The sequence below is a fragment of the Candoia aspera genome, chromosome 1 (genome assembly GCF_035149785.1).
Source record: "Candoia aspera isolate rCanAsp1 chromosome 1, rCanAsp1.hap2, whole genome shotgun sequence".
NCBI lineage: Eukaryota > Metazoa > Chordata > Lepidosauria > Squamata > Boidae > Candoia > Candoia aspera.
The window spans coordinates 249,467,801-249,491,211 of NC_086153.1; the positions used below are offsets into that span (position 1 = coordinate 249,467,801).

The following is a 23,411-nucleotide window of genomic DNA, read 5'->3' on the forward strand; positions in this document are numbered from 1 at the left end:
TTTTAGAGGTCACAAAGGGACCTTTGCAAACTCATTTACAGGGCTGTGCTCAGCATTGCATTCAGACTGAAGGGCAATTTTGTCTGAAACGCTATTAAATTTGGCAACTTGATTAAACAAATAGCAATTCTTTAAATGTTCGTTCTTTTTCCCACCATAGTATGAAAATTGTCTCAGAAAATTCTATAAACACCAGAACACCGAAGTCCTGCTGTATTTGGCCCGGGCTCTCTTCAAATGTGGTAAATTACAAGAATGCAAGCAAACATTGCTAAAGGTAGAAAAAGTTTCTCGTATTTGCCAGAACGATTATAAATAATAATTGTTATTATTTACTAAGGGTATATGCCCCAGAATCATCTAGAGTCACAGTGGCTTACAATAGCATAAAATACAATAAACAGCCATAGTGGAGAAAAGTAGCCTAAGTACAATAAAGCATCTACAGTAAGAAAAATTAATTGGTCCCAGATATCACCACGATACAATACAGAGCAGGGTTTCCCAAACCATGAGGCCTACCTCCCTTGGGGAGGTGCAGACAGAGTCCAGGGGAGGTGTGAAGAACCTTTTAGTTACATTGTTGCAATAAGTCCACCTTTCCCAAAGTTTCATTGTATTTTTTTCTTGTTTATTTGTGTTCAGTTTGGTATTTGAATCTTTTAGGGGAGGTGTGTACATTGAGATTACACTAAAGGGAGGTGTGATGGCAAAAAGATCAGGAACCCCTGCTATATATAGAGTCGTTACAAATCAAAATCACAAATTACGGGGTACTGTACAAGGTAAAAAGGCATAAAATACTGATGGTGAACAATCATACCCCGAAGGCCCTGCAGGCAAGTTTCCTCTTGACTAACCTGTGGAAGGCCATCTCTGAGAGGGCCACTGGCTTCATAGGTGTGTTGTAACACAGTTTCTGCTCTCTGATTGGTTCATATCAGTTTAATTTTAAACTAAATTCGAATTTGCAGGCAAGACACGTAGCACCCAGCGATACAGTCCTTATGTTCAATGTTGCTCTTGTGCTGCAAAGGCTAGCTACCTCTGTCCTGAAAGATGAAAAAAGTAATCTGAAGGAAGTACTAAATGCTGTGAAAGAACTGGAGCTAGCTCACAGGTAAGGAGGTATAATCTTTACTTGAGAAAGGAGGCCCCTGTATAATCTGTGCTGCATTGAGGGGAGGGTGATGATAAGAACAAATTGTAGCCTATCTTAACAATTAAACTCTAATTATTTTGTATAACTGCATCTATCTAATTATTTTGTATGGATGCATCTAGAGGTGCGATTAAAGCTGTCAACTTTATGACAGAATAATAATATATTTCATAAGCTCTGTCTGATGGCTTTTCGACTTTTTGTGAGTACGATGTATAAAACCCTTACCACTACCACCACCCAAAAAGTTAATGTGCCAAATAATACCTACAGGAATGGGAAGGGAAGGTAGTTAGCCTTGTTGCTTGAAAGGCTTTGTTCGATTGCTGTGGTCATCTAAAACTCTAGTTGGTGGATAGATATGCAGGTTCAGGCAGATGAGTAGTACATGTGGAAATTTTCAGCAGAGCCTAAAAATCCAGAGAGCCAGAAGATGAGAGCTTCAGAACTGGATCTAGCTGCTCTATCCTGCAAGCATTACTGCCTCTTTTAGTACATGGGGGGGGGGCAGAGGGGGAGATGGGACGGGACTTAGGTGCCTTCAAGCAGAAGCAAACTGTGCCCAAAGGCTTACTATCGGTGTGCTGTTGCACTGGACACTTGTTCTTAAAATTAAATCCTTTTTACTTTATGTATTGAGGCAGGCTATTGTTTTCTCAGGTTTATATAGTACATTGCCCTGTATTTTGGAGTGTTTGCCCCTGCCAGATACCTTTCTTTTATCCCAGGAGTTTCTTTTGTATGAGATGTCCATAGAATAATCAGTTCAAGTTCGGAGACAGATTCTCCAAAACTTGTCTTGGGCCATCTGCAAGATGATTCAGTTCCACTTTCAAAGGATGCAGTCTGAACTCCCTTATGAAGTAGAAATGGTTGTGTTGACTTTTATGAGAAGTTGATTGTAATTAAAATACTTTGAGGACAGTTTCTTTTGAAAGAGTGGTTTTGTGGGGAGATAAAAATGGGGAGTAGGATGTAAAATTAAAAAGTAGTATTTTAATTTTGACGTCTGGTTTATGGTAAATATGTACCATTTTCAACAAAAGCGCACATAGGGAAAAAGGACTATATGATTATTTTGCAAGAATTTTAAGATACCCTTAACTTTCTGTTTCCCATTCAGATACTTCAGTTACTTGAGTAAAGTGGGAGATAAAATGAGGTTTGATTTGGCACTTGCTGCAACTGAAGCCAGGTAAAAAATGTAACCAGTGCTTACAAGAATCAATACCTAATGAAATAAGCAGCTATTTGAATGGCAGGTTTCAGATTATTTTAGTACACAATTTTAAGGTGAACTACGCACATCTGTAACCTAAATCCACAAGGGAGGGAGGGTCAGCTTATAACAGGAAGTAAGGTTAACTAATTATATGTGGCAGGTATTGGAGTGTACTGTTGGGGAGGTAGTATTTTCTGTGGATCGTTACGATGGGTTTTGTATTTTTTTATTGTTGTTAGTTCTAGCAGATATAACTCCAGATTTTTCTAAATATTGTCATACAGGTATTCTGAAATAATTCTAGAGTGTAGCCTTGCTGTTCTGTAAACTATATTTCTCCAAGGATTTTCTCTAATGAAGAAAAGCAGCCTTTGTCTTCTGGACTGAACTCTTAAAAGGCTTGTCTTTTTTGCTGCCTGAGTTAGCAGTTGCCAAACAAAAAGCAGTTTGAAACAACTGGAGGGGGGGGTGTGGTCTTGTTGAAAGAAAAAGCAGTACGGAAATTTTAAATCTAAATATAAAGACCAGTGTGATGAAGCTAAATATATAAAGCACTAAAACCCAGATGCTGGTCATGGACTGGTGCGCAAGAGCAGTGCAATCCATTTAGTTGGATGAATGATTAATATTTCCTAGGAGGAGAGCAACTTGAAGTGCCAGGCTAGTGTTTTAAAAAGTGATTTGATTGTTAGAAATAAAAATCCTCTAGGAAATTAAGCAGTGAAGCCCCAGCTGCTTTTATCTGTTTTTCTTTACACTAGATGTATTTACTATAGTCTAGTTGCTAACCACTAGCATTCATGAGCCCATTGCTCTTGAGAGGCTTTGATTTGGCCAATGGCATGTAATCTGTTTTTCATCATTGTTTCTGCTTCTGTCTGCAAATTTAACCCGAACTTGTAGGCAGTGTTCAGATCTGCTGAGCCAAGCTCAGTATCACGTAGCTCGGGCTCGCAAGCAGGATGAAGAAGAGCGGGAACTGCGAGCAAAACAAGAGCAAGAGAAAGAACTGCTGCGTCAGAAGTTACTCAAAGAACAGGTACTTTATTCCTTCTACCACTAAAACAGAGCTGGGATCACTTTCTGCTGCTGATGCTACAACAAAATACAGCGTCGATGTAGGATGAACAGATACAAGAATGTGAGCTCTGAGGATATAAATGGGTAAAATAGATTTGGAAGGATGGTTTACTTTTAGGCTGCAAATAATGAAGAATGGGGCAAATAAAATATTACAGGCCTCATCCAGTCCGTAACCTACAAACGTCTTGCTTTTTTCCACTTGGATATTTACAGTATTGCTACATGCACTGGGTTCTCTTCATATCATTGTTTCAGAGCAGACTATTTAAAGGCAGATACCATGTCACTGTGTCACAAAAATGTTTTCAACAATACAGGTAACCCTCAACTTACAACCACAATTGGGACCGGAATTTCCATTGTAAGTTGTTGCAGTTGTAAGTAAAGTCACACGTGACTGGACCCGATTTTATGACCATTTTTATGGCAGCCATTAAGCAGAATGCAGCTCGTTAAGCAGATCACCACGGTCATTAATCAAATCCAGCTTCCCCAATGGGCATTTTTTACCAAAAAATGGCAAAAAATGCAATCGTGATTGCGGGACACTGCAACCGGTCATAAAGGCAAGCTGATTGCCAAGCATCCGAAATGCGATCATGTGACCATGGGGGGGCGGTGCAATATTTTGCGACGCTCAAAGTGCCTTACAGGCTGTAAAGCTGCCATTCTGATGCCGTCCTAAGTTCTGACTGTTGTTAAGTGAACTGTCATAAGTTGAGGACTACCTGAGTCTGGTTTCTTAAAATAACTTCTCTTTGTTGGAATGATGCTTTACCTACCGACATCCAATTCTAGAAGTACAGTATAACTGGTTTGATTGCTGTTACTCTTCCAGGAAGAAAAACGTCTCAGGGAAATAGAAGAACAGAAGAAACTTTTGGAACAGAGAGCACAGTACGTGGAGAAGACCAAGAATATTCTCATGTTCACAGGAGAAGTGGAAGGGTCAAAAGAAAAGAAGCGTGGTGGTGGAGCTGGCCGGGTAAATTAAACAGAAGGGGGGTTATTATTTTTACATGGCCAGATAGCTGGTTTAGATTCATAGAAATGTATTTTTAAGCCTTATTTCTTTAAATGCAAAAAGAGGGAGATTAAAAAAAAAATGGGCAGAAAGTAACAAACTTGCCCATTTTGGCTTTTCAGTTCTTCTACTTGTCTGTTAAACAACCTAAAAATTCATGGTTATTGTCTGTCATTGATCATCTCATCTTTATTTCCATTGCATCATTTGAAAGGTCTTCTTCAAGCACTCTATCATTCAGCAAACTTTTCATCTTCTGTTTTCATTATTCTTTATTAACTTGTGGTCTTGTCTGTTCTGCATCTGCAGTACTAGCTAATTCTGTTTCTACTTACCCAAGAATTAGATTCTCTCTTTCCCTGTAATATTGATACTTGTTCCCGTATATAAATTGCTCAACTTTTTATTTTGCTTTAGCAAATAATTTTTTTCCCTTGGCCTTTTCTCTGCTTTGAGTGCCAGTTTGGTGTAGCGGTGAAGGCACTAGGCTAGAAACCGGGAGACCTACCTGAGTTCTAGTCCTGCCTTAGGCACAAAGCCAGCTGGGTGACCTTGGGCCGGTCACTCTCTCTCAGCCCTAGGAAAGAGGCAAGGGCAAACCACTTCTGAAGAATCTTGCCAAGAAAACTGCAGGGACTTGTCCAGGCAGTCTCCAAGAATCAGACATGATTGAACGGATTAAAATATAAATAATTTCTCTGCTTTAGGAATTCTTTTATCCTGCAGTTAAAGTATTTCCAGTATCCAGCTGAGCCCTCTGTGTAGGCCCTCTTACCCATTTTAATGAAAGCCTAATAGATTTTATATAGGGACGCGGTGGTGCTGCGGGTTAAACCGCTGAGCTGCTGAGCTTGCCAATCAGAAGGTCGGCGGTTTGAATCGGCGTGACAGGGTGAGCTCCTGTTGCTAGTCCCAGCTCCTGCCAACCTAGCAGTTCGAAAACATGCAAATGTGAGTAGATTAATAGGTACCGCTTCGGCGGGCAGGTGGCGTTCCGTGTAGTCATGCCGGCCACATGACCACGGAAGTGTCTATGGACAAACGCCAGCTCTTCGGCTTTGAAACAGAGATGAGCACCACCCCCTAGAGTTGGACACGACTGGACTTAATGTCAAGGGAAACCTTTACCTTTACCTAATAGATTTTATTAGAATCTACTTATGGTGCTCTGCTTCTGATTCCAACCATTTGGATGGACAACCCAGCCATGCTATTCAACCTCCTCAGAGGCTTATAATGCCACAAGCCCGAACGGTTGGGCCACACAGATAGCAAGTGGTCAGAGATGACCCTTCTCCAAAAGCTCTGGATTTGACCCTCAGGTTATGCTCAAAACCAGTTTCTTCACTGCAAGAAAGGTGCTGCTCCATACTTTTGGTTTAGTGCAATTAAGAAATGTTTTTTAGTTTAAAGCAGTAGACCCTACAGTCTTATCTGATTGGCCCTTGCTGGCATGTGTCACTACAGTGACAACCAAGAAATCTGTTACCAGTTGCAGACACACTTTGCTCATTCTCTCCCTTAGGTCCTTGAACATTAGAAAATACTGGCTGAGTTCAGCTTTATGGTTTACGTGATGAGAGAAGTTAAACTCTTTATCTTTTACTTGGTTTCAAGCAAAGAAGTGGTTTCCCACCAAGTAAAATTGTCTAATAGAGTCCATCACCAAATCCTTTCTTAACTTTATCTTTTAACAGTTCTGTTTGAAGATCTTTACCAAAGGTTGCAGGCTCTAATCAGATGGCTGGCCCAATTAGAAAACCCATCAAACACAAAGAGATACAGAGAGCTATGAGAGGACAGACTCCTGTTGTAAGCTGATAGATGCTTGAAGTCTTCTGATTTTTTACACTAAAGTCCAATCCTTTTATACTCTCAGAAATTCGAGACTGCCAGCATTTCTTCTTCTGATTCATCCAACATCTCTGGTCTTGAGTGGTCCTTCAACTTTAGCCTGTTGTCTCATGCTGATTATCTCCCTCACATGTCCTTCTGACACTAATCAGAGAGGCATTATTGTCGAATTCATACTCCTCTTACACCGCTCTCATTGATTATTAGTTTGGTCCAGCTACCTCTCCCCCCATCTGCTGCATCCAGATAATACAGTGGGTCCTTTCTGCTCCCTCAGAATGATACATTATGTTCCTTGCCTCCTTGATAAACATTTTAAGAAAGCCTGACTCCTAAACTCAACCTGAATGAATATTCATCAACTCTTTTCCATTCATATCCATTTATACCTTTTCCTTTTGTTGCTATTAAAATGGTAATCAGAATGAGCGCTAAGATCAGATACCCTCTGAGATAACAGGGATAAAGTAGGCTGAGGCCTAGCAGAGTTAATTTATGCTTTTATAATCATTGCTCAAAATGTACTTCATTTTAATCCTGCATTAGTATAAACGTTCAGGGTAGTGTGATCTTATCATTTGATCTCCCATATTCATAGCCTCTACATGTTCAAATGCTCACATTGTATTTTCTGATACCTTTCTGTCTGACATGATTATTACCTGTATCTGCATCTAGTTACCCTAAGCTTTATTCCATTTGATTGCTACATTACCTTGATTTGTTGTAATCTATGCCTCTTGGTCTTTTCCAAGAGTTCTTAATCTTTTTAAATACTTTTTTATAACATTTCTTTTAAAAAAAGGAACACTTTCTCTGTCTGCTTCGAAGCCTTCCAGATTCCACGTAGTTTTCCTCTACTTAATTTTAGTATGTTAATATTTCATGTCTTCCATTTTGTTTTTCCATCACTCTTAATTTTGAGGTGCTCTTAGTTACAAATGACTGATGGCAGTTAGGCAAAAGTTAGGCTTATTCTGCTATTCACTTCTTTCAGTTTGTGATTTGTGTTAATCTGTGTTTGCATAGTATGGGTCCTGAGAATAACAATTCTAAAAGGAAGGATAGAAATTCCTTAAATAAAGTCTGAAGCTTTCCAACTGTGTGGTCTCTTAAACTGGAGGGTAACTCACTTCTAAAATGGTTGGTTTGGGAGAGGATTTCCATCTAAAAATAACGATGTATTGTGGCTTCTGATTTTGTGACAGCGTTCCAAAAAAACTGGAGAATTTGATGAGTTTGTCAATGATGACAGTGATGAAGATCTTCCAGTGTCTAGAAAGAAAAAGAGGAGGAAGGGCAGTGGCAGCGAACAAGATGGCGAAGAAGAGGATGGAGAGAGAAAAAAGAAGAAGCGACGAAGGTAAAGTCCTTTGGTGGGAAATGAGGAGTACACAGCAGATTTCATAAACACATTGTGAAATCCAATCCCTCTTTTCCATTACTAGCCTGCCTTGCTGCCTGATTCCACAAAAAAAGAGCAGCTTTTGACAGAGGGGAACCAAAGAAGTCTTGCTGTGTGCTCATAGAAACATTCAGAGCCTGAACTGCAATTTGGCATTACTAAGAACGATTGTTTATGAATGTCTTTTTTGGCTAGACTAGATGTGCAAATACAAGTTTTTAATTCCTGTTTTATGTTTAAAAATTGTTCTGGAATCATTTCAAGAGTTAGACCTGCAATGTGCTTTTTTTTTTAACATGAGACCAACCATATGGCACTCATTACCATTTGTCCATATTGATAAGTAATTTTAACATAATGTTCTGGAACTATTAAATGAAATGTTTAAGGAAAATTGAAGAATATGTAGGTTTTTTTTCTTTGTAGAGATCTGACCAGGACACAGTATTTATAGAACAGTGAGTTGAACTTTGCTGATTTGTGTGTGTGTTTTTCTCAAGACCTCAAAAAGCAGATGATGATACTGATGATGATGAAAATGAAACCGCACCCAGACAGAAGAAACGCCGCCCAGCCAAAACTGAGAAGAGAAAACTGGTGTGATTTATAACTATTTCATTAAGTGCTATTTGATTCTAATGAAAAATCTTTGATTTAAGATAGAATAGCTGAATGTCCTAGAAAGAACTGGAAATACTCATCCTTGTTTACACATAGCATAGTTTCACATATTTGGATTTGAATTAAACTGAAGACTCCAAAGCATCTTAGCCTGGAGCAGAGGTCCCCAACTTTTCTGGGCTAATGAACATATTTGGAATATTGAGAACATGTTATAAAATGGCTGAAGAGAGAGGAGGCTTGCCCATTCAAATGGCTTGTATGCAGCTACAACTGCATACATCTCCCATTGAAAATGGCTTCAGTGGGAGATGTATGCAGTTGTAAAGCACTGATTTACCAAAATGTAATCTGCTACCCCCTTGAGCCCCTTCCTTTCTGTGCTTACCTTTATCTAATAGGTGGACACACTTCTTTCAGAACACTTGCAGCCCTAAGTACCAGTCATTTTTATTTTCTAAGTTTCTGGGGCTCACAGGCCTCTTTAGAAATGAAGATGTGGAAAGTTGGAGCTTTTTTCCCCCAGCATAACAGCTGTCGGTTTTGCTTTTTAAATTAAAACATTTTTAATGCAAAAAGTTGAGTGGAGGAGGTAGCCAGGTAGGCATCAAAGGAGATATCCATGTGTATGCCGGCATCTTCATGCACCGTGATGGAAACTCCAGCCCCGGAGCATATAATAACTTCCTTTGTTATAACAGAGTTTAGCCAGAGTTTGTTTGGAATTTTGAATAGTATTTCTCCATAGCTTTTTAGATCAGTCTTTAGTAATTGGAAATTACTTTTATATTCTAGACTCATGGGATGTGCTGTAATCTAATAAGACATGGATACAAAGAGAAATGCGTAGCCACCTAATAGCTGAAGTGTATTACTTTTCCAGCATAAGCATCTGCAATGGGAATATTTAATAGTTTTTTTTAAACAGCTGAAATTCAATTTTCTTTACAAGTACAGTTTTCTTTTCTATCATTTTTTTTTCTGTCTATAGTCCAAGCCAGAACGCTTGCCTCCTTCAATGAAGGGAAAAATCAAATCAAAAGCCATCATTTCATCAAGTGATGACTCATCGGATGAAGATAAACTCAAAATTGCTGATGATGGGTATGTGTACTTTTTATCCCTTTGGAAGTAATACCAATTCACTTATTCTGGTAAAAACAAGAGTTACAAGAAACGTGTATTTTCTGTTCTATTTCAAAACTGTGAAAAATACAGAGTGAATATGCCATAATGCATGCTATATAACTTTTAACTACAGTATAATAGAACTAAATTGTGAAATATTAAGACACTTTTTAAAAATCCATATAAACCAAGTGACTCCTCATTATATGTCTTCTTGATACAGTGTTTTATATTTCTTTTGAGAAATACAAAATCTATTAGCATTTTCTATGGCTTCACAGATACAGATAGTCCTCGGTGGTTAACTGCCCTGTTTAGCAACCATTCAAACTTATGACAGCACCGAAAAGGTAGAATTACAACCAGTCCTCGAACTTAAGATGGGCGCAGCATCCTCCACAGTCACACAATTGTGATTCAAATGCTCAGCAACTGGCAGGCATTTACGACAGTTGTAGCATCCTGCGGTCACATGATTGCCATTTGCAACCTTCGCAGCCAGCTTCCCACAAGCAAAGTAAATGGGGAAGCTGGTAGGAAGTCACAAGTCATGGTGACATGACGTTGCACTTAATGACTGTGGGTGATTTGCTTAACAACTGCAGCAGAACTGATGTGAGTTGGGGCAGTCACATGATGTTTCACTTAATGATTATATTGCTTAGCGGTGGAGTTGACGGTCCCAGTTGTGGTCATTAAGTGAGGACTACTTGTAAGGGGTTGGTTATATTGAAGTGTTCTGTGCATTTTTGTTGGGAACACTCCATTTGGACTCAAAGAAGTATTAGGCTAAGGAAGGAAATGTATGGATGCCTCATGAGATGCAGCTTCCGTTTGGCCTTCATTCTCAGTGTAATTCTGATTCATTCTTTCTGATTCTCTGCATGGGATAATTTTGTATCTAGGTGGAAAACCCACTAAAAGCACTAATGGTATACAAAGTGTTTTGATTCAAGCCATTGGAATTAAATACCTTGCTTCAAATGGGAAGCAGCTGTTTTGCACTCCAAGCTAGTCATTTAGAGCATTTGGGAAGTGTTTTGAGCTTGAAACAACTCTGTCTCAAGATCAAAAATGGTCTTTGGTATTTGAGATGGTTTCGTTCAAAATATTTTCAGTAATGCCTAGAGTGCTATTATGCATAATTAAACTTCCTGAAAATTTGTAAATGTGGTTAATCAGTACTTTCCTTCCTGGCTTCAAATTATATGAAAAGGTGTATGCTGACATCTCAGAAGCTATAGAGATATCACCTTAAGGACAATCTTCATTCATCGTATAGTTGATATATGAAACCAGAAACGAGAACAAATTCTCACAAAATGGTGTCTCATTTCACTTTCTTGGCATAAGGTTTCTATTGCTGGACAGAATTAACATAACTCCCAGGAACTTGTAGTATTTCTTATACAGTTTAATGTTCTGCTTCAGAAGTTTGCAGTTTATTTTTTCTTCTGTGCTTGCACAGCAACGCCAGAAACAGCAACAGTGACTCGGACGACGCAGAGCAGCGGCATAACAAAAGTGTTGTGTCTGACAGTGATTTGGACCACAGTAACAAGTCTGGCAGTGAGGGAGGCAGTCCCCGGCGATCCAGTGCCCACCCTTCAGATGAAGACTCAGACAGCGATGGGTCAGTGAGAAAGAGGAGACAGTCTGATTCGGAACAGTCAGATAATGAGTCTGTGCAGTCGGGAAGAAGTCCATCTGGTGGTTCTGAGAACGAATCTCGCCCAGCTTCCCGCAGTCCTGATTCTGACAGAGATTCAGAGAGAGTCTCTGATAACGAGGGCTCGGGTAACGAGTCTGAGCCAGAGGCATCCAACAATGAGGGTTCCGAACGAGTCTCATCTCATGGATCCGATGATAGTGATTAAATGTCAGTTGCAGCCTGTCTCTTATAAACTTCTTTGTAAATACATGTTGATCTGAAAGTAATGAGAAGGACAGACAACCATCATTTGTATCTGAAAATTGATTTAAAAACATGCATAGCTCTGCTTTAGGGAAAAAAAGTCTTGAAACGTTTCCTACAACATTTTTCTACTGAACTACACATTCACTAGATCCTAATGTTCCTTTAGCGTACATGAGCTACTTAAGTACCATGGTTGGCATTAAATATTCTGCATAGGGCACTTAAAAGCATATTTTGTTGGAATGTATATATGATCTGAAAATGAGCCAAATAGTCGAAGTGGTAACATTGCATCCAGTTCTGCTCGCTTGAACCACCTGAGATAAATGCCTTGAAGTGCATTGACCCGGATGGAAGACTGTAGCTCGTCCTGCCTTGCCTAGTCTTACTAGATGTTCCAATACTTTTTCAAGTGGTGTAAAGAATGGGTCTACAAAGCTGTCATTCTGGCTGGCTAGCTCTTTTTGTTATGTACATGCCTATTGTAGTAAAATTCTAAATTTAAAAACAGATTTTTTTTTTTATTTTAAAAAATGCTACAGGTACGTGGATGAATGATAGGTTTATAATGTGGCCAAATTACAATATGGAACAAGAGCCCTTCTGGAATAAAATGATCTACTTGTGGCATCTAATAAAAGTTGTTATCATCTGTTCAGAGGTGTCCATTTTATTACAGCTTTCGACAATTCTTTATTATGAAATAAATCTTTTTGAGTTCAGTATTAACATTTTGTTAAAGGATTGTGTTCCAGTAATCTTGAATAGTTGAGCTTGGGCATCTGCAGAGTTTAATTTCAAATTATAAATCACCTAGATTTTGAAAATATTCCTTGAATGCCCATTTCCAATCCATGCCTTTGTGTCATAGGTGCAAAAACTGCATATGGGCAATATTACTGAACTACAACTCCCATCATCTCCTGTTAGGGACTATTCTGCCTAGGACTGCTGAAAGCTGTAGTTCAGTACCGTTTAGAAGGTCGCGATTATCCTGCCCTTTCTGTTCAAACCCCAGTTGCCAATAACTGTTTGACAGGAACAGCAAAGCCCACATGAAATCTGCCAGTTTTAGTAGCCTGTATGTTTTTATCTGTAATTTTGAAACATGGTAGAAATGATAACAGACTAGTTTTTAATACTACTATCTTACATGAAAAAACTTACATGTAGTATTCTTGTATTTTCACTCTTAAGTAATTCTAATAAGCCCTAAAAGAAGTAATTTTCATTTGTTGCCAAAATTCTCATGTAATTAATTAATGAACTGAATGTTGAGATACTGTATTTTTACTTCATGCCTGTGTGAGTAGTCCTATTATTACTATAATCATTCAGCAAAGCTCTGGAATTTCAGGATAGAAGAAATAATTTGATATGTTTAATCCCCTTATTTATAGTGCAGTTCGCTGGAGGAGTATTCATGTATATGCTCCATTGAATTCAGTGCAACTTAAACCCAGGTAAGAAGGTATAGAATTGCAGCTTTACAAAGCAATATATCCCACATTAAAAGGACTATAATAAATTTTGCATTCTTGTCACTAATACAAGTAGCAGTAATGTTCAGGAAGAAAAACATTTCTTCATCCTGCTAAAGAAAAATGATTTCTTCCTCTAGTAGGATTCCAGTTTTTCATCTTTTCTAAATCCTGATTGTTAAAAAAGAAAAAGAAAAAACCCTTTTTGAATCTCAGGACTTTTGATTACAAAGACAAGAAGGTTACCACACACAGTCTTGCTATGAACATACTGCAAAATTATTTAATCAAAGGAATTGCTAGCCGAACTAGATAATACTTGCATTAGATAACTAGGCCTTTCTGTCTATAAAAGTCCAATTTTATTATGATTCAATGAATGATGTTCTTATCCAGCAATAACAAGCCAGAAATATGGGAATGATTTGATCAAATGAAGTAGGTAATGAAGGTAAACATTTATGTAAAAGTAGGTTAATAGCATTACTTGGTTCACATCTTCCTTAAAGTGTGATAACATGGTGACTATATCTGAGATGATATATTCTGGCTATTCTCTGCAGTGTGTTTGGCTTCTGATATTTTATAACAAGGAAGTTGTAAGATTAAAAAGTCATGATTGGCCGTGCCAGCTGTGGCTGTTAGGAATTGTTGTTCAGCAGTCTGCTGAGTTAAAAGTTTCTCATCGTCATTCCATAAAGTTAACCTACAAAGCTAAGCAAAGTTATACCAAAGTCCACTAAGGAAAAGGGAGAGGCTGTGACAAGTTCAGTCTTACAAGGAATGCCAAACTTACTGTTGGAATTCTTGCTGCTTCATCTGTTGAATCAGAGTTACAGCTAGACCTTAAAGGTGATAGAGTATCTCTTCATAAAATTGACATGCTTTTCTTATCTGACAAGCATTTAAGAAGAGGGAGATTTCCTTAACTCAGTCTATGTAGCAGCCCAATAGAGGTGGTTGTCGTACCATATTCATAGGAATAATTTCCATTTTCTTGCTCAAGTGATACAGAGAACATTACATAAACAGAGCTTTCATTTGCCTTATTAGTGAAACATTAACAATATGCCTGGCAAAATAGTCAAAGCTTCTGCTCCTGCAGTGACCAGTTAGATAAATCTGGGAAGCCCAAAGCAGGGAACCTCCCACAGACTCACTAGCAGCTATTATTGGTGGGTATATTGCTTTTTCTGTTAAATAATTTAAAAGAAAAACTCTCCAAAATAGTGCATTAAGCGGTCAAGGTGATCTTAAGATCTGCAGAAAAGGTATAAATGCCTGGTGTTTTGACTAGAGGTTTTGGTTACCTATCTGCATTGTGCTTGAGAAGTTTTGGGAGTTATTAGGTGTTGGATTAATATTCTGATTATCTTCGTTGATTTCTTACGCATTGAAATACAGTGTAGGGAAGCCTGTTTTTCTGCCAAAACTGAAATACCTGAAGCACATATGAAAATAGTTGATGAGAATAAGAAGGAAAAATGTTAATGGTTATTTTGTGTAGGACACTTTTGGGGAAAAAAACTAATTTGTGCCTGGTTTAGTTTTTGTCTTAAATATTTGTTGATCATGAGAGATACTTCTGAAATGTGAAGTGGAAGAAAAATGAATCTAAGACGGACAAGAAGCTGGTTAAATTCATTGCAGAACTTGGAATCATTGCTTACAGCTGTTTGTCATTGTCATGAGTAAGGATGGCGAGCAGGGGGCTCCCATCCAGGCTGTAAAGCGCATGCGTAGCACTGAGGAATTAGGTAGCCATTCCAAGAGACACAGATCAGGCCCGCCTTAACCCTTGGGGTTTATATGTCTGGGTTTTTCCCACACTTCTTCAGTTTGTTAGGATTTTCCTGTTATGTAGCTGCAATAAACCACTAGAGACCTGTTCCTTGTCTCAGCTTGGTTCCTGGCTGTTAGGACAGTCATCTTTCATTTATGAAACAATAATTGGTCACCTTCACACTGGGCGGTTGTCATCAGTATTTGTTGAAGAGTGAGAATAATGAGTAATCTCAAGCCTTACTAGGTTTTACACACAGCAAAGCTTAGGACAATTTTCATAGTTTCCAATGTTCATCTTGTCTGCTAGCCTTAGTCTCTGCTTTACAGAGGCTCCTTCTACTCTATACTGTAGAGATTGTCTACATTTGATAGAAGATTAAAGTCAGTTTCATATGTTGCCTAAGGAACATAGAAAACCAAGTTATCAACAACAATTATGGAATAGAGTTTCTTAATTCCTATTTTAGTATCATACATATTACATAAGATTAACAAGTAAACAATGCAATTGGCCCCAGCCTTTGTATGAGATTGCCCACAGAATGTACATGTACAAGCGTGTGTGTGAAAGTTCCTACTTGAGTAAGGATCCTGATAGTATAAACATTTGTGGACGTTTTCACAAACGTGTGAAGGTTCCCAAACAACAGATACGTTCATTGAAAAATTGGAGTCAGTGTATATGGAGCTATTTACATTGTGAAGTCATCTGGTATGTGCCTGAATTGAGTTACATTCAAGTTTTGTATATAGAGGAAAGATGACTGGACACTTTCTACCATCCATTCTGAAAAAAAACAATCCAACAAGAGCTATGCCACATAAAAATTGATTATAACATGGCATTTTAGTCTATACTGTAAGACAGCTATTGTCTCTCTCCCTTTTAAACTATTAAACTATCAAAGTAAACAATTAAAAGTAATGAAGGGGGGTTAACCCAAGCTATGCTACTATATTTACTCGTGAAGCATACAAATTATCTTCAGCTTGAATCATAGGCACTAGATTACATGGCCAATACTTTTATTGTATTATTTAGTCGTTAAATATAAAATAAGCATTAAAGACCTAGGGAATTCATATAATGAAATATATTGGGGTGACAGACAAAAAGAATTACAGATTTTTTAAAGAGTTAATTAGTCTCTAATTAATTTTCAGTAGATCATTTAATCAGTTGTTAGTTTTTGACAAATGTACTTTAACAATTCAAGAAATACATGTAAAATCAAAAGCCTAGTCTTTTTCAAGGAACTTAAAAATAGGATACAGAATTCATTAAATAAAAGCTGTCACCCACTGTTGGTAATGAAATCACACATACACACATGACATCTTAGAATTTAAAAAGCTTTTCAAAGATAGTGTGCCTACATTTCCTGTCTCAGTTGTTAAAATTTGCCAGCACCAAGTAAAACTAATTTCTGCCATTATGTCACAAATTCCAATCAACTGAATGAACCAATAAAAACAAAACTCTCGTTATTGCTACCTACACAACCATGAAGTTTAATTCTTCATATTTTAAACATATATTCCTATCCTGAAGCTCTTGCTTCCATTTTTTTCACTCTGGGATCTAGTAGCAGTTTAGTAATTTGTGAGATCTTTAATTGTTGGCTGCGTTTTACACTTTGCTCAAGAGCTCAGGAGGAGTAATCTTCTTCTGAGTGAGCAAGAAATACCTGTTAAGTTGGAGAATCTGGAGAGAATTGAGATTCTTGGCAGATAGGAGTTTCAGGAAGTGTTTTCATAACATTCCACAGAAGACACTGGTGCTGACAGACTGTAAAAACATACACGGTCAATGAAAGCATCTCTGTTAGGGATTAGAGGTCTCCAACTGAAGAAGGTGGCAAAGCATTTTCACTATTGTCAGCAACACTGCTGCTAGAACATTCTTCACTCATGGCCATCTAAGTCCTAGATGCCACATTTCTGCTAATTCTCTTGCGAACCAGGCCAGTCTGTATTATAGAATGAAGTCTGTTTGGTGGATTTTCTCCAAAGAGCTCATGGTCCTAGGAAGCTCTGTCACCCATATCAACCATCTCCAAGGAGAGCTTGTGAGAAGAAAGGGAGGCCAGTGAATATCTGTGCTAAAGTGGCATCCCTCAAAACACAAGAATGTTTTCTGTTTTAGGTATAAGAAAACTGCTTGTTTTTACAAGCATAATTATTTTTTAAATTTGGCTTTGACATGGTCTTGTGTGGCTGAAATCAATGCTGATGTTTAATATACAGTAATAATAACTTTTCATAGATGTTACTTGATCTGATATGTGGGCAAAGAACACTTTCCATTTTAGCTGTAAAAAGACTTAACTTTCAGTCTTTCCATTTTGCCTTTTGTGATTTTCTTCTTACAAATATTTGATCTGAACATCATCCAGGATTATCTTGTTCTGTACATGTGCCTAGAAAAGTCAGCTTCTTTGTCTTCCTTCTTGAATTGTTTGAGGTTCTACACTCTTGATTTGTGAGTCCCTTTATGCTTATCTGTCCCTTACAGATGGGTCTTAGATGTTGAAGACCTGATGATACATGGTAATCTAATTTTAGGGGATGCTTTGAGAATATTTTTAGTACAAATCAGAAAAACTATCCACTTGAGTGTTCTGCCAAGTGTCCAAGGAGTGATCAGATGCTCAGACAATTGGTTCTTTTAGATCCAGAGACAGTAAGCGCACCAGTGGATAAAGAGATTTTAGGCTTTATTATAAACTTAAGCAAACAAATTTGAACAGAAACACAGTTTAGGCAGATTAAACAAAAGCATAAAAAGCATAGCATAAAGAAAGGAAAATCACTACATACCAGCAAGTTGAAACCTATCCCCATGTGCTGTCAGGAGCCTCTTAATAAGGACTATGGAGATACCCCACAATGGCTTAATCTCCACAGCACCCAGCGCTCAGTTCTGTGTCCAGGCTCCCAATCTCAAAAAACGATGATAAGGGTTGTATCAAAGTCTGGCCCTAAAACCTCATGACTCTGTTTCCATGGTTGCAGGCTGCGAGACCCGACCTTGACTGGGACAGTTCCCAGGGTCTGGAGCTCCTGTTTCCAAGAGTCAGGGGAGCAGTACAGATAAGCTAGTGCTTAACAAAAACAATCTGGGGGTTTTCTCTTATCTCTCCCCCCCCCCCCGCATTCCAAACAGAGATTAAAAAACAATCCAGCTAAATATTAGCATAACTCAAAATAAACTCTAATCTTCTTTGTGTGAGGGAGAAAATCAAAATATGTCATTTAAACTCCTTGAAATAACAATGGTCTTCCGCATTGCCACTACAATGAGTTTGGGCAAAATGTCTGTTAAGAAAGCCATCTATTTTTCAATAATGTGTGTGAAACTGTATGCTACAAAAAAACTTCCAAAGCAAGACTTGAGGGAAGATACTGGTGGCATGATGCTATCTGCCTGGATATATGGCTATGTAAATGGAGGGTCAAAGAGTCAAAGAGGGACGCGGTGGCACTGCAGGTTAAACCGCTGAGCTGCTGAGCTTGCCGATCGGAAGGTTGGCGGTTCGAATCCACGTGACGGGGTGAGCTCCCGTTGCTAGTCTCACCTCCTGCCAACCTAGCAGTTCGAAAACATGCAAATGTGAGTAGATTAATAGGTACCACTTCGGCAGGCAGGTAACAGCGTTCCGTTTAGTCATGCCGGCCACATGACCCCGGAAGCGTCTACCGACAAACACCGGCTCTTCGGCTTTGAAACAGAGATGAGCACCGCCCCCTAGAGTCAGACACGACTGGACTTAATGTCAAGGGAAACCTTTACCTTTACTAAATGGGGGGTCACACTAAAGCAAAACAAAATAACTATCACCTACAATAGTTGAGATAGAACCCAACATATTTCTAAAACAATGGAGATGATGGAGCAATTTGTTAATTATTATTAAAGATTATATAGGAAACAGACATCTGATCTGGAAAAGATTGAGAGTATTTCAGCATAACATTACTAATGAAATTTACAAATCCACAAAAGGAAGTTCTCAATAACCAATAACAGAAGTTGAACTAAGAAGCGTCTGAAATTAAAGAAAACTCCAGGACCTGAATGGTTATATTTGAGATCATTACATCATAATGGTGTATGTGTTGACTCCAATGACAACTGTGTAATCTGCTGTGTTACTCTGACTCCAGACCATTTTGTTAGATTAAAAAAATGTGGCTAAGCTGGTTTAACAAGTCTGTAGGAAAGGCCTATCTCCACAGTTGTTCTTAACATATTAGAGGAGTGCAACCTAGCAGTATGAATTGTCCATTTCTTCATTCCTCAAGCTGTGCTCTATTTCAGTAGCATTTTCTACAATTAATTAGATCTCTTTAATGTTACAGTTTCCAAGCATTTTGTTGTCCATTATACAGCATTTGTACTCTTGTATTTACATTTTGGTGTATTCTACAATACACAAAATATTTGCTCAGCAACTCAGGGCTCACTGAGATGATAAACCATACTTGCCAACTTTGATTTGGCAGGATAGTCACAGTTTTGTGTGAGTACTCCCACTTAAAAAATTGTCCCTAGAAAATCCTGATTGGCTACCTCTGCTACGGTGATAGTGGCAGGTGGAATATGAGCCACCTTGGTGGTGGTCCAAATCCAGTGGCACTGACTTTTCATCACCTCATACCTTCTGATCACCAGAGAGAACTGGGGTAGATCAAGAGCTATAGATTTACTCTCTGACTTTCACTGTGCCTGTTCTTTGTCAGTGAGGTTACTTCCTTTTACCTTTCTTCCTAGACACATGCACAGAGCACTGCTTTTGGAATCTCTTCCTGGTAGGATGTAGTTAGCTAGGTGCCAGGCTTTGTCTTTCCTTACAATGCATTTCCTGTCAATAAATCTCCTTGCTACAGTTATAAAATCTGCTTTGGTAATCCTTACTTAAATTAGAACCCTGCTGTTGGGTCATTAGAGCTTTGCCTCCTGGATCAGGGAATCCAAGAATGTTTTTGGTTTGTTTTCTTGTAATGAGCAGGTTCCATGGCCTGAAAATATCTGAAAACCCTTGTTGTAGATAAAGAAACATCAGAAGTTAAATTGTTTAAGAAACTAATTCCTGGTGGCACTCCAGTTTGATGTCCTCTTGCAGTAATAGAAGTTTGCTGAGTCTCCACCTTTTCAGTCTGGTGATTCCTCTGTTTAATCTTACAGTTACTGGGTTATGATCTGCACATGTACAAGCTGCACTGCAGGAACCTTTTTGATGAATATTGCATCGATATGTTAGATTTGGCTGGATAGGATTCAATACTTCGGCAGCATGTGTTGTGCAAGTTCTGCCAAAGTATCTGCCCTGTCTAGATTACGTGTTCCTCAAGCTAAGGAGGTAGAAGGAAAAAGAAAGAGAACAACCTGGATGGAAGACCTTATTAACAGAGGAAAGCTAAATTTGCTGTTACCACATTTTGGGCTTGGGTTGCTGGGAAGATTGAACACCTGGCTTCTGCTTTGGCAGCTGTGCAAATAATGCTTAGCTGACATTTTGAAAAGCACACTGGGCTTCTTGGATACACAAGTTTTGTGTTCTTTTCAGAGAGCTCTAGACCTGTATTTTTTTTTTAAAAAGAGATAAATGCTGTTTGTCCTTTGCCACATAGCATTTTGTAGCTGTGCCTTCAGTTTCTGACTCCTGGTAACTGCCTGGGCAAGTCCCTGCAGTTTTCTTGGCAAGGTTTTTGGAAGTGGTTTGCCATTGCCTCCTTCCTAGGGCTGAGATAGAGTGACTGGCCCAAGGTTACCCAGCTGGCTTTGTGCCTAATGCGGGACTAGAACTCACAGTCTCCCGGTTTCTAGCCTGGTGCCTTCATAACTACACCTAACTGGTTTTCTTGCTGCTTTGAAGGTTGATTTAACTTGGGAAAGGTATGGAGATTGGTAGCTGCACATCGCTGGTTCTGTCCCAAATGCGTACGATGCCGTTTTCCAGTGCTTCTGCTTCTGCTTCTTCACATAGGTATCCTTTTTATTATTTTGGAGTGGGACATCATTTTGCCTTCCTCATATCACTTTGTGTGCATCATAGGCTACTTCCAAGCCATTTCCTGCACATCCATTCTCTTGCACCACTTCAAAAGAATGCTAGACCCGGGTTCAAAATTAACTGAAATGCCTGGTCACAGGTGTGGAGTATGTCTGTGCTCCTAACCTGTCACTTGGACAGCTTCAAAAATGGTCATCACTCTCCCACTCTCTATGCCAGGCACCCACTTCCACTCACCCAACCCTCACCAAACCCCGTTGCACTATACATTGATGCAAGTGATTGGTGATGGTTCTTCCCAGATGTAGGGGATGGCAAGTGGAAGAGGAAATGAAGCCAGGGAGATTCACCAATCATCCCTCTTAAATTGTCTGAAATTAAAACTGTAAGGGCAACACACCTTGCTGGCCATATTATTACTGAGACAGACTAGGGTTTGGCATTCAGGGCAGTGCAACTTATGCTGGCATACTCTTCCACTAGTTCAAGAACTGGAGGAATGCACGTTAATGTGGTTGTGAGGAAGAATCAGATTATACTGATGTAGGCTTTCTTCAAAGAGTCAGGTTGTGAATATTGTTCTTTTTCTAGAGAAACAATCTGGATCAAGACCCAAGGGGAGGAGAATTCAACCTTCATCCCCCCCCACACCCACAATACCATTTGCACTTTCATTTTAAACTTAAGGAAAATATCTGCTTCTCTAACATCCTGAAACAGATTGGAGGGACTGATTTTTATAACGTAAGACACATAACTAGCCTAAGTATGTTTTAATCATGTTTTTTCAGCAACTAAGTGACCTTGACTGAACTTGAAAAGCTGAGACCCAGCTGCCTTTGGGACACAGCTACAAATCCTAGACTGGGCAGTAAAAAAACACCCCAATACCCATGACAAAACATGCTGGAAGAAGGCAACGGCAAACCACTGCTGCGTTTTTGACAAGAAATTGTCAGTGTCCCAGAAGTCACCAGGATTCAAGCTTGATTTAAGAGAGACTTTAGTGTTTTTAAAGGTACATTTTGTTTGACCCTGAGTGTTCCCTTAGTTCTTATAACTCTCTTCAGGGAATTGTCAGTTATGAGATAAGCAGTATATTAGCAGACATTATGAAACCTCTGGATTCAGTCCAGCTCCTCTTCTTGAAATGGACAGATTAAAAGTATTACGTTTGATGAAATGCAGGATATACTTCCTTCAGTTAGAGATGGTGTCCTTGAAAAGGGTACTATCAGCATAAGCCTCCACTTATTCTTATCATCTGCTCTTCTCTACATTTTGCTTCTATATTTCCCTCTATTAGTACAAAATGTCTTTTTGGCTTCTGGTATTCCAAAATTCATGTTTTCCATAAAGCTGTCCAATAATGGATTTTCAGTCATGCCAACTTCATGCCTTCTCCCCTGCCTCTTAGTGCCGGGTGAAATGAAGAATTATGTGTTGTGCATCAGTGAAACCAATCAATGCATAACAACAGTAAGAAAAAAGGCTGGAACTCTCTTCAGATTGGTGGTAAGCAGTGCAGAGAGTGAAGAATAGCTTAGCGTGACATTCAACAAACTCTGCTCCCTCCCATCTCATTCATTCAGTGGATAAAGTTTTATGTTTTCTCTGGTAAGAACTTATTCATCCATTAGGGAATGAAATTTTCTTCTTCCCCTGGCAGTCCATCAAACCTGCTTGAGATGGCTCAAAATCATCTGCAGTAAATGTTGGGGTGGGGGTGGCGTTGAAGAGGGAAAAAAATACAGCTTATCCTACAGTGGACCACCTAGTGGTACCTCTGTGCCACTTCACCTTAACAAATGGAGACAAGTTGATCGTAATGTTTAACTTTATTTACTTCTCAGTTTGTGTGGAACAAGTGCCAAGAATATTTTATAGTAAAAGTTGTTCTGTTTGGAAACTTCTCATATGGGACTCTCAGAATATCATTTTGTGTGGGTTGCATTCATGGCTATTCTCTGCTTTTCACAGGAGAGATCCGTTTCTTTGCTGCTCTGGGACTCCTTTTGTACAAAGGCAGCCAAGATGTGAATACAGTAGCTTTACAAAATATGGCTTTGAAGACTGTCATAACTCAGGCAGCTCTGATAATCTGACTGGCTAATTTTACTGTAAAATCTAAAATAAAATGAACAAAGAATCTGGGTATCGTACAAAACTTTCTATTTGGAACATTCAAATTAAGGGATATATTTAGGATTCATTTAACCATATTTTTTATTTAAATCCTGGGAGGAGATGCTAATCACTTGTCTCTTGCTGGCCCCTGTTGTATTGTTGTTTTCAAGATGGGCGGTATAAAAATATGATAGATAAATAAATAAATGAATTGTGAAGAAGTGATCTAGAATTGCAGCCTGTCATGATCACCGTTGCGATGCTTGTGACATCGCAACGGCTTGCATGACAATGCAGGGAAATGGGCACTGGGCGGATTAAGGGAAAAGGCAACTAGCTAACAAAAGAGAGCAACAGGTGCTGGCAACAAAGTATCAACTCTAGCCGGAGGCTCGGAAGAGAGATACAATGTTGCAAAGAAGGTAATTGACAAGACCAGACCAGGAGGCGTGCCTGAGCTGTCAAAGAGATTACGAACCTGATCGCCCGGCAATGAACCATCACCGGCCAGGGAAGCAATTAAGGAAACGCCCGGAGCACAGGAGGGGCTCCACGACCCCTCACCTACCGGCAACGGAACCGAC

At 39.0% G+C, this 23,411-nt stretch overlaps 1 protein-coding gene across 1 annotated transcript in view; it reads left to right on the forward strand.

Moving 5' to 3' along the window:
- Positions 1–12,146, forward strand: part of CTR9 (CTR9 homolog, Paf1/RNA polymerase II complex component) — a 28,375-nt gene extending 16,229 nt beyond the window's left edge. The window contains exons 17-25 of the mRNA XM_063289469.1: positions 161–277; positions 975–1,120; positions 2,286–2,357; positions 3,288–3,423; positions 4,306–4,452; positions 7,554–7,708; positions 8,251–8,347; positions 9,363–9,475; positions 10,968–12,146. Of these exons, the coding sequence (XP_063145539.1) occupies positions 161–277; positions 975–1,120; positions 2,286–2,357; positions 3,288–3,423; positions 4,306–4,452; positions 7,554–7,708; positions 8,251–8,347; positions 9,363–9,475; positions 10,968–11,376 (1,392 nt within the window). The 3' untranslated portion in view covers positions 11,377–12,146. The remainder of the gene's footprint in view (positions 1–160; positions 278–974; positions 1,121–2,285; positions 2,358–3,287; positions 3,424–4,305; positions 4,453–7,553; positions 7,709–8,250; positions 8,348–9,362; positions 9,476–10,967) is intronic.
- Positions 12,147–23,411: the final 11,265 nt, after the last annotated feature.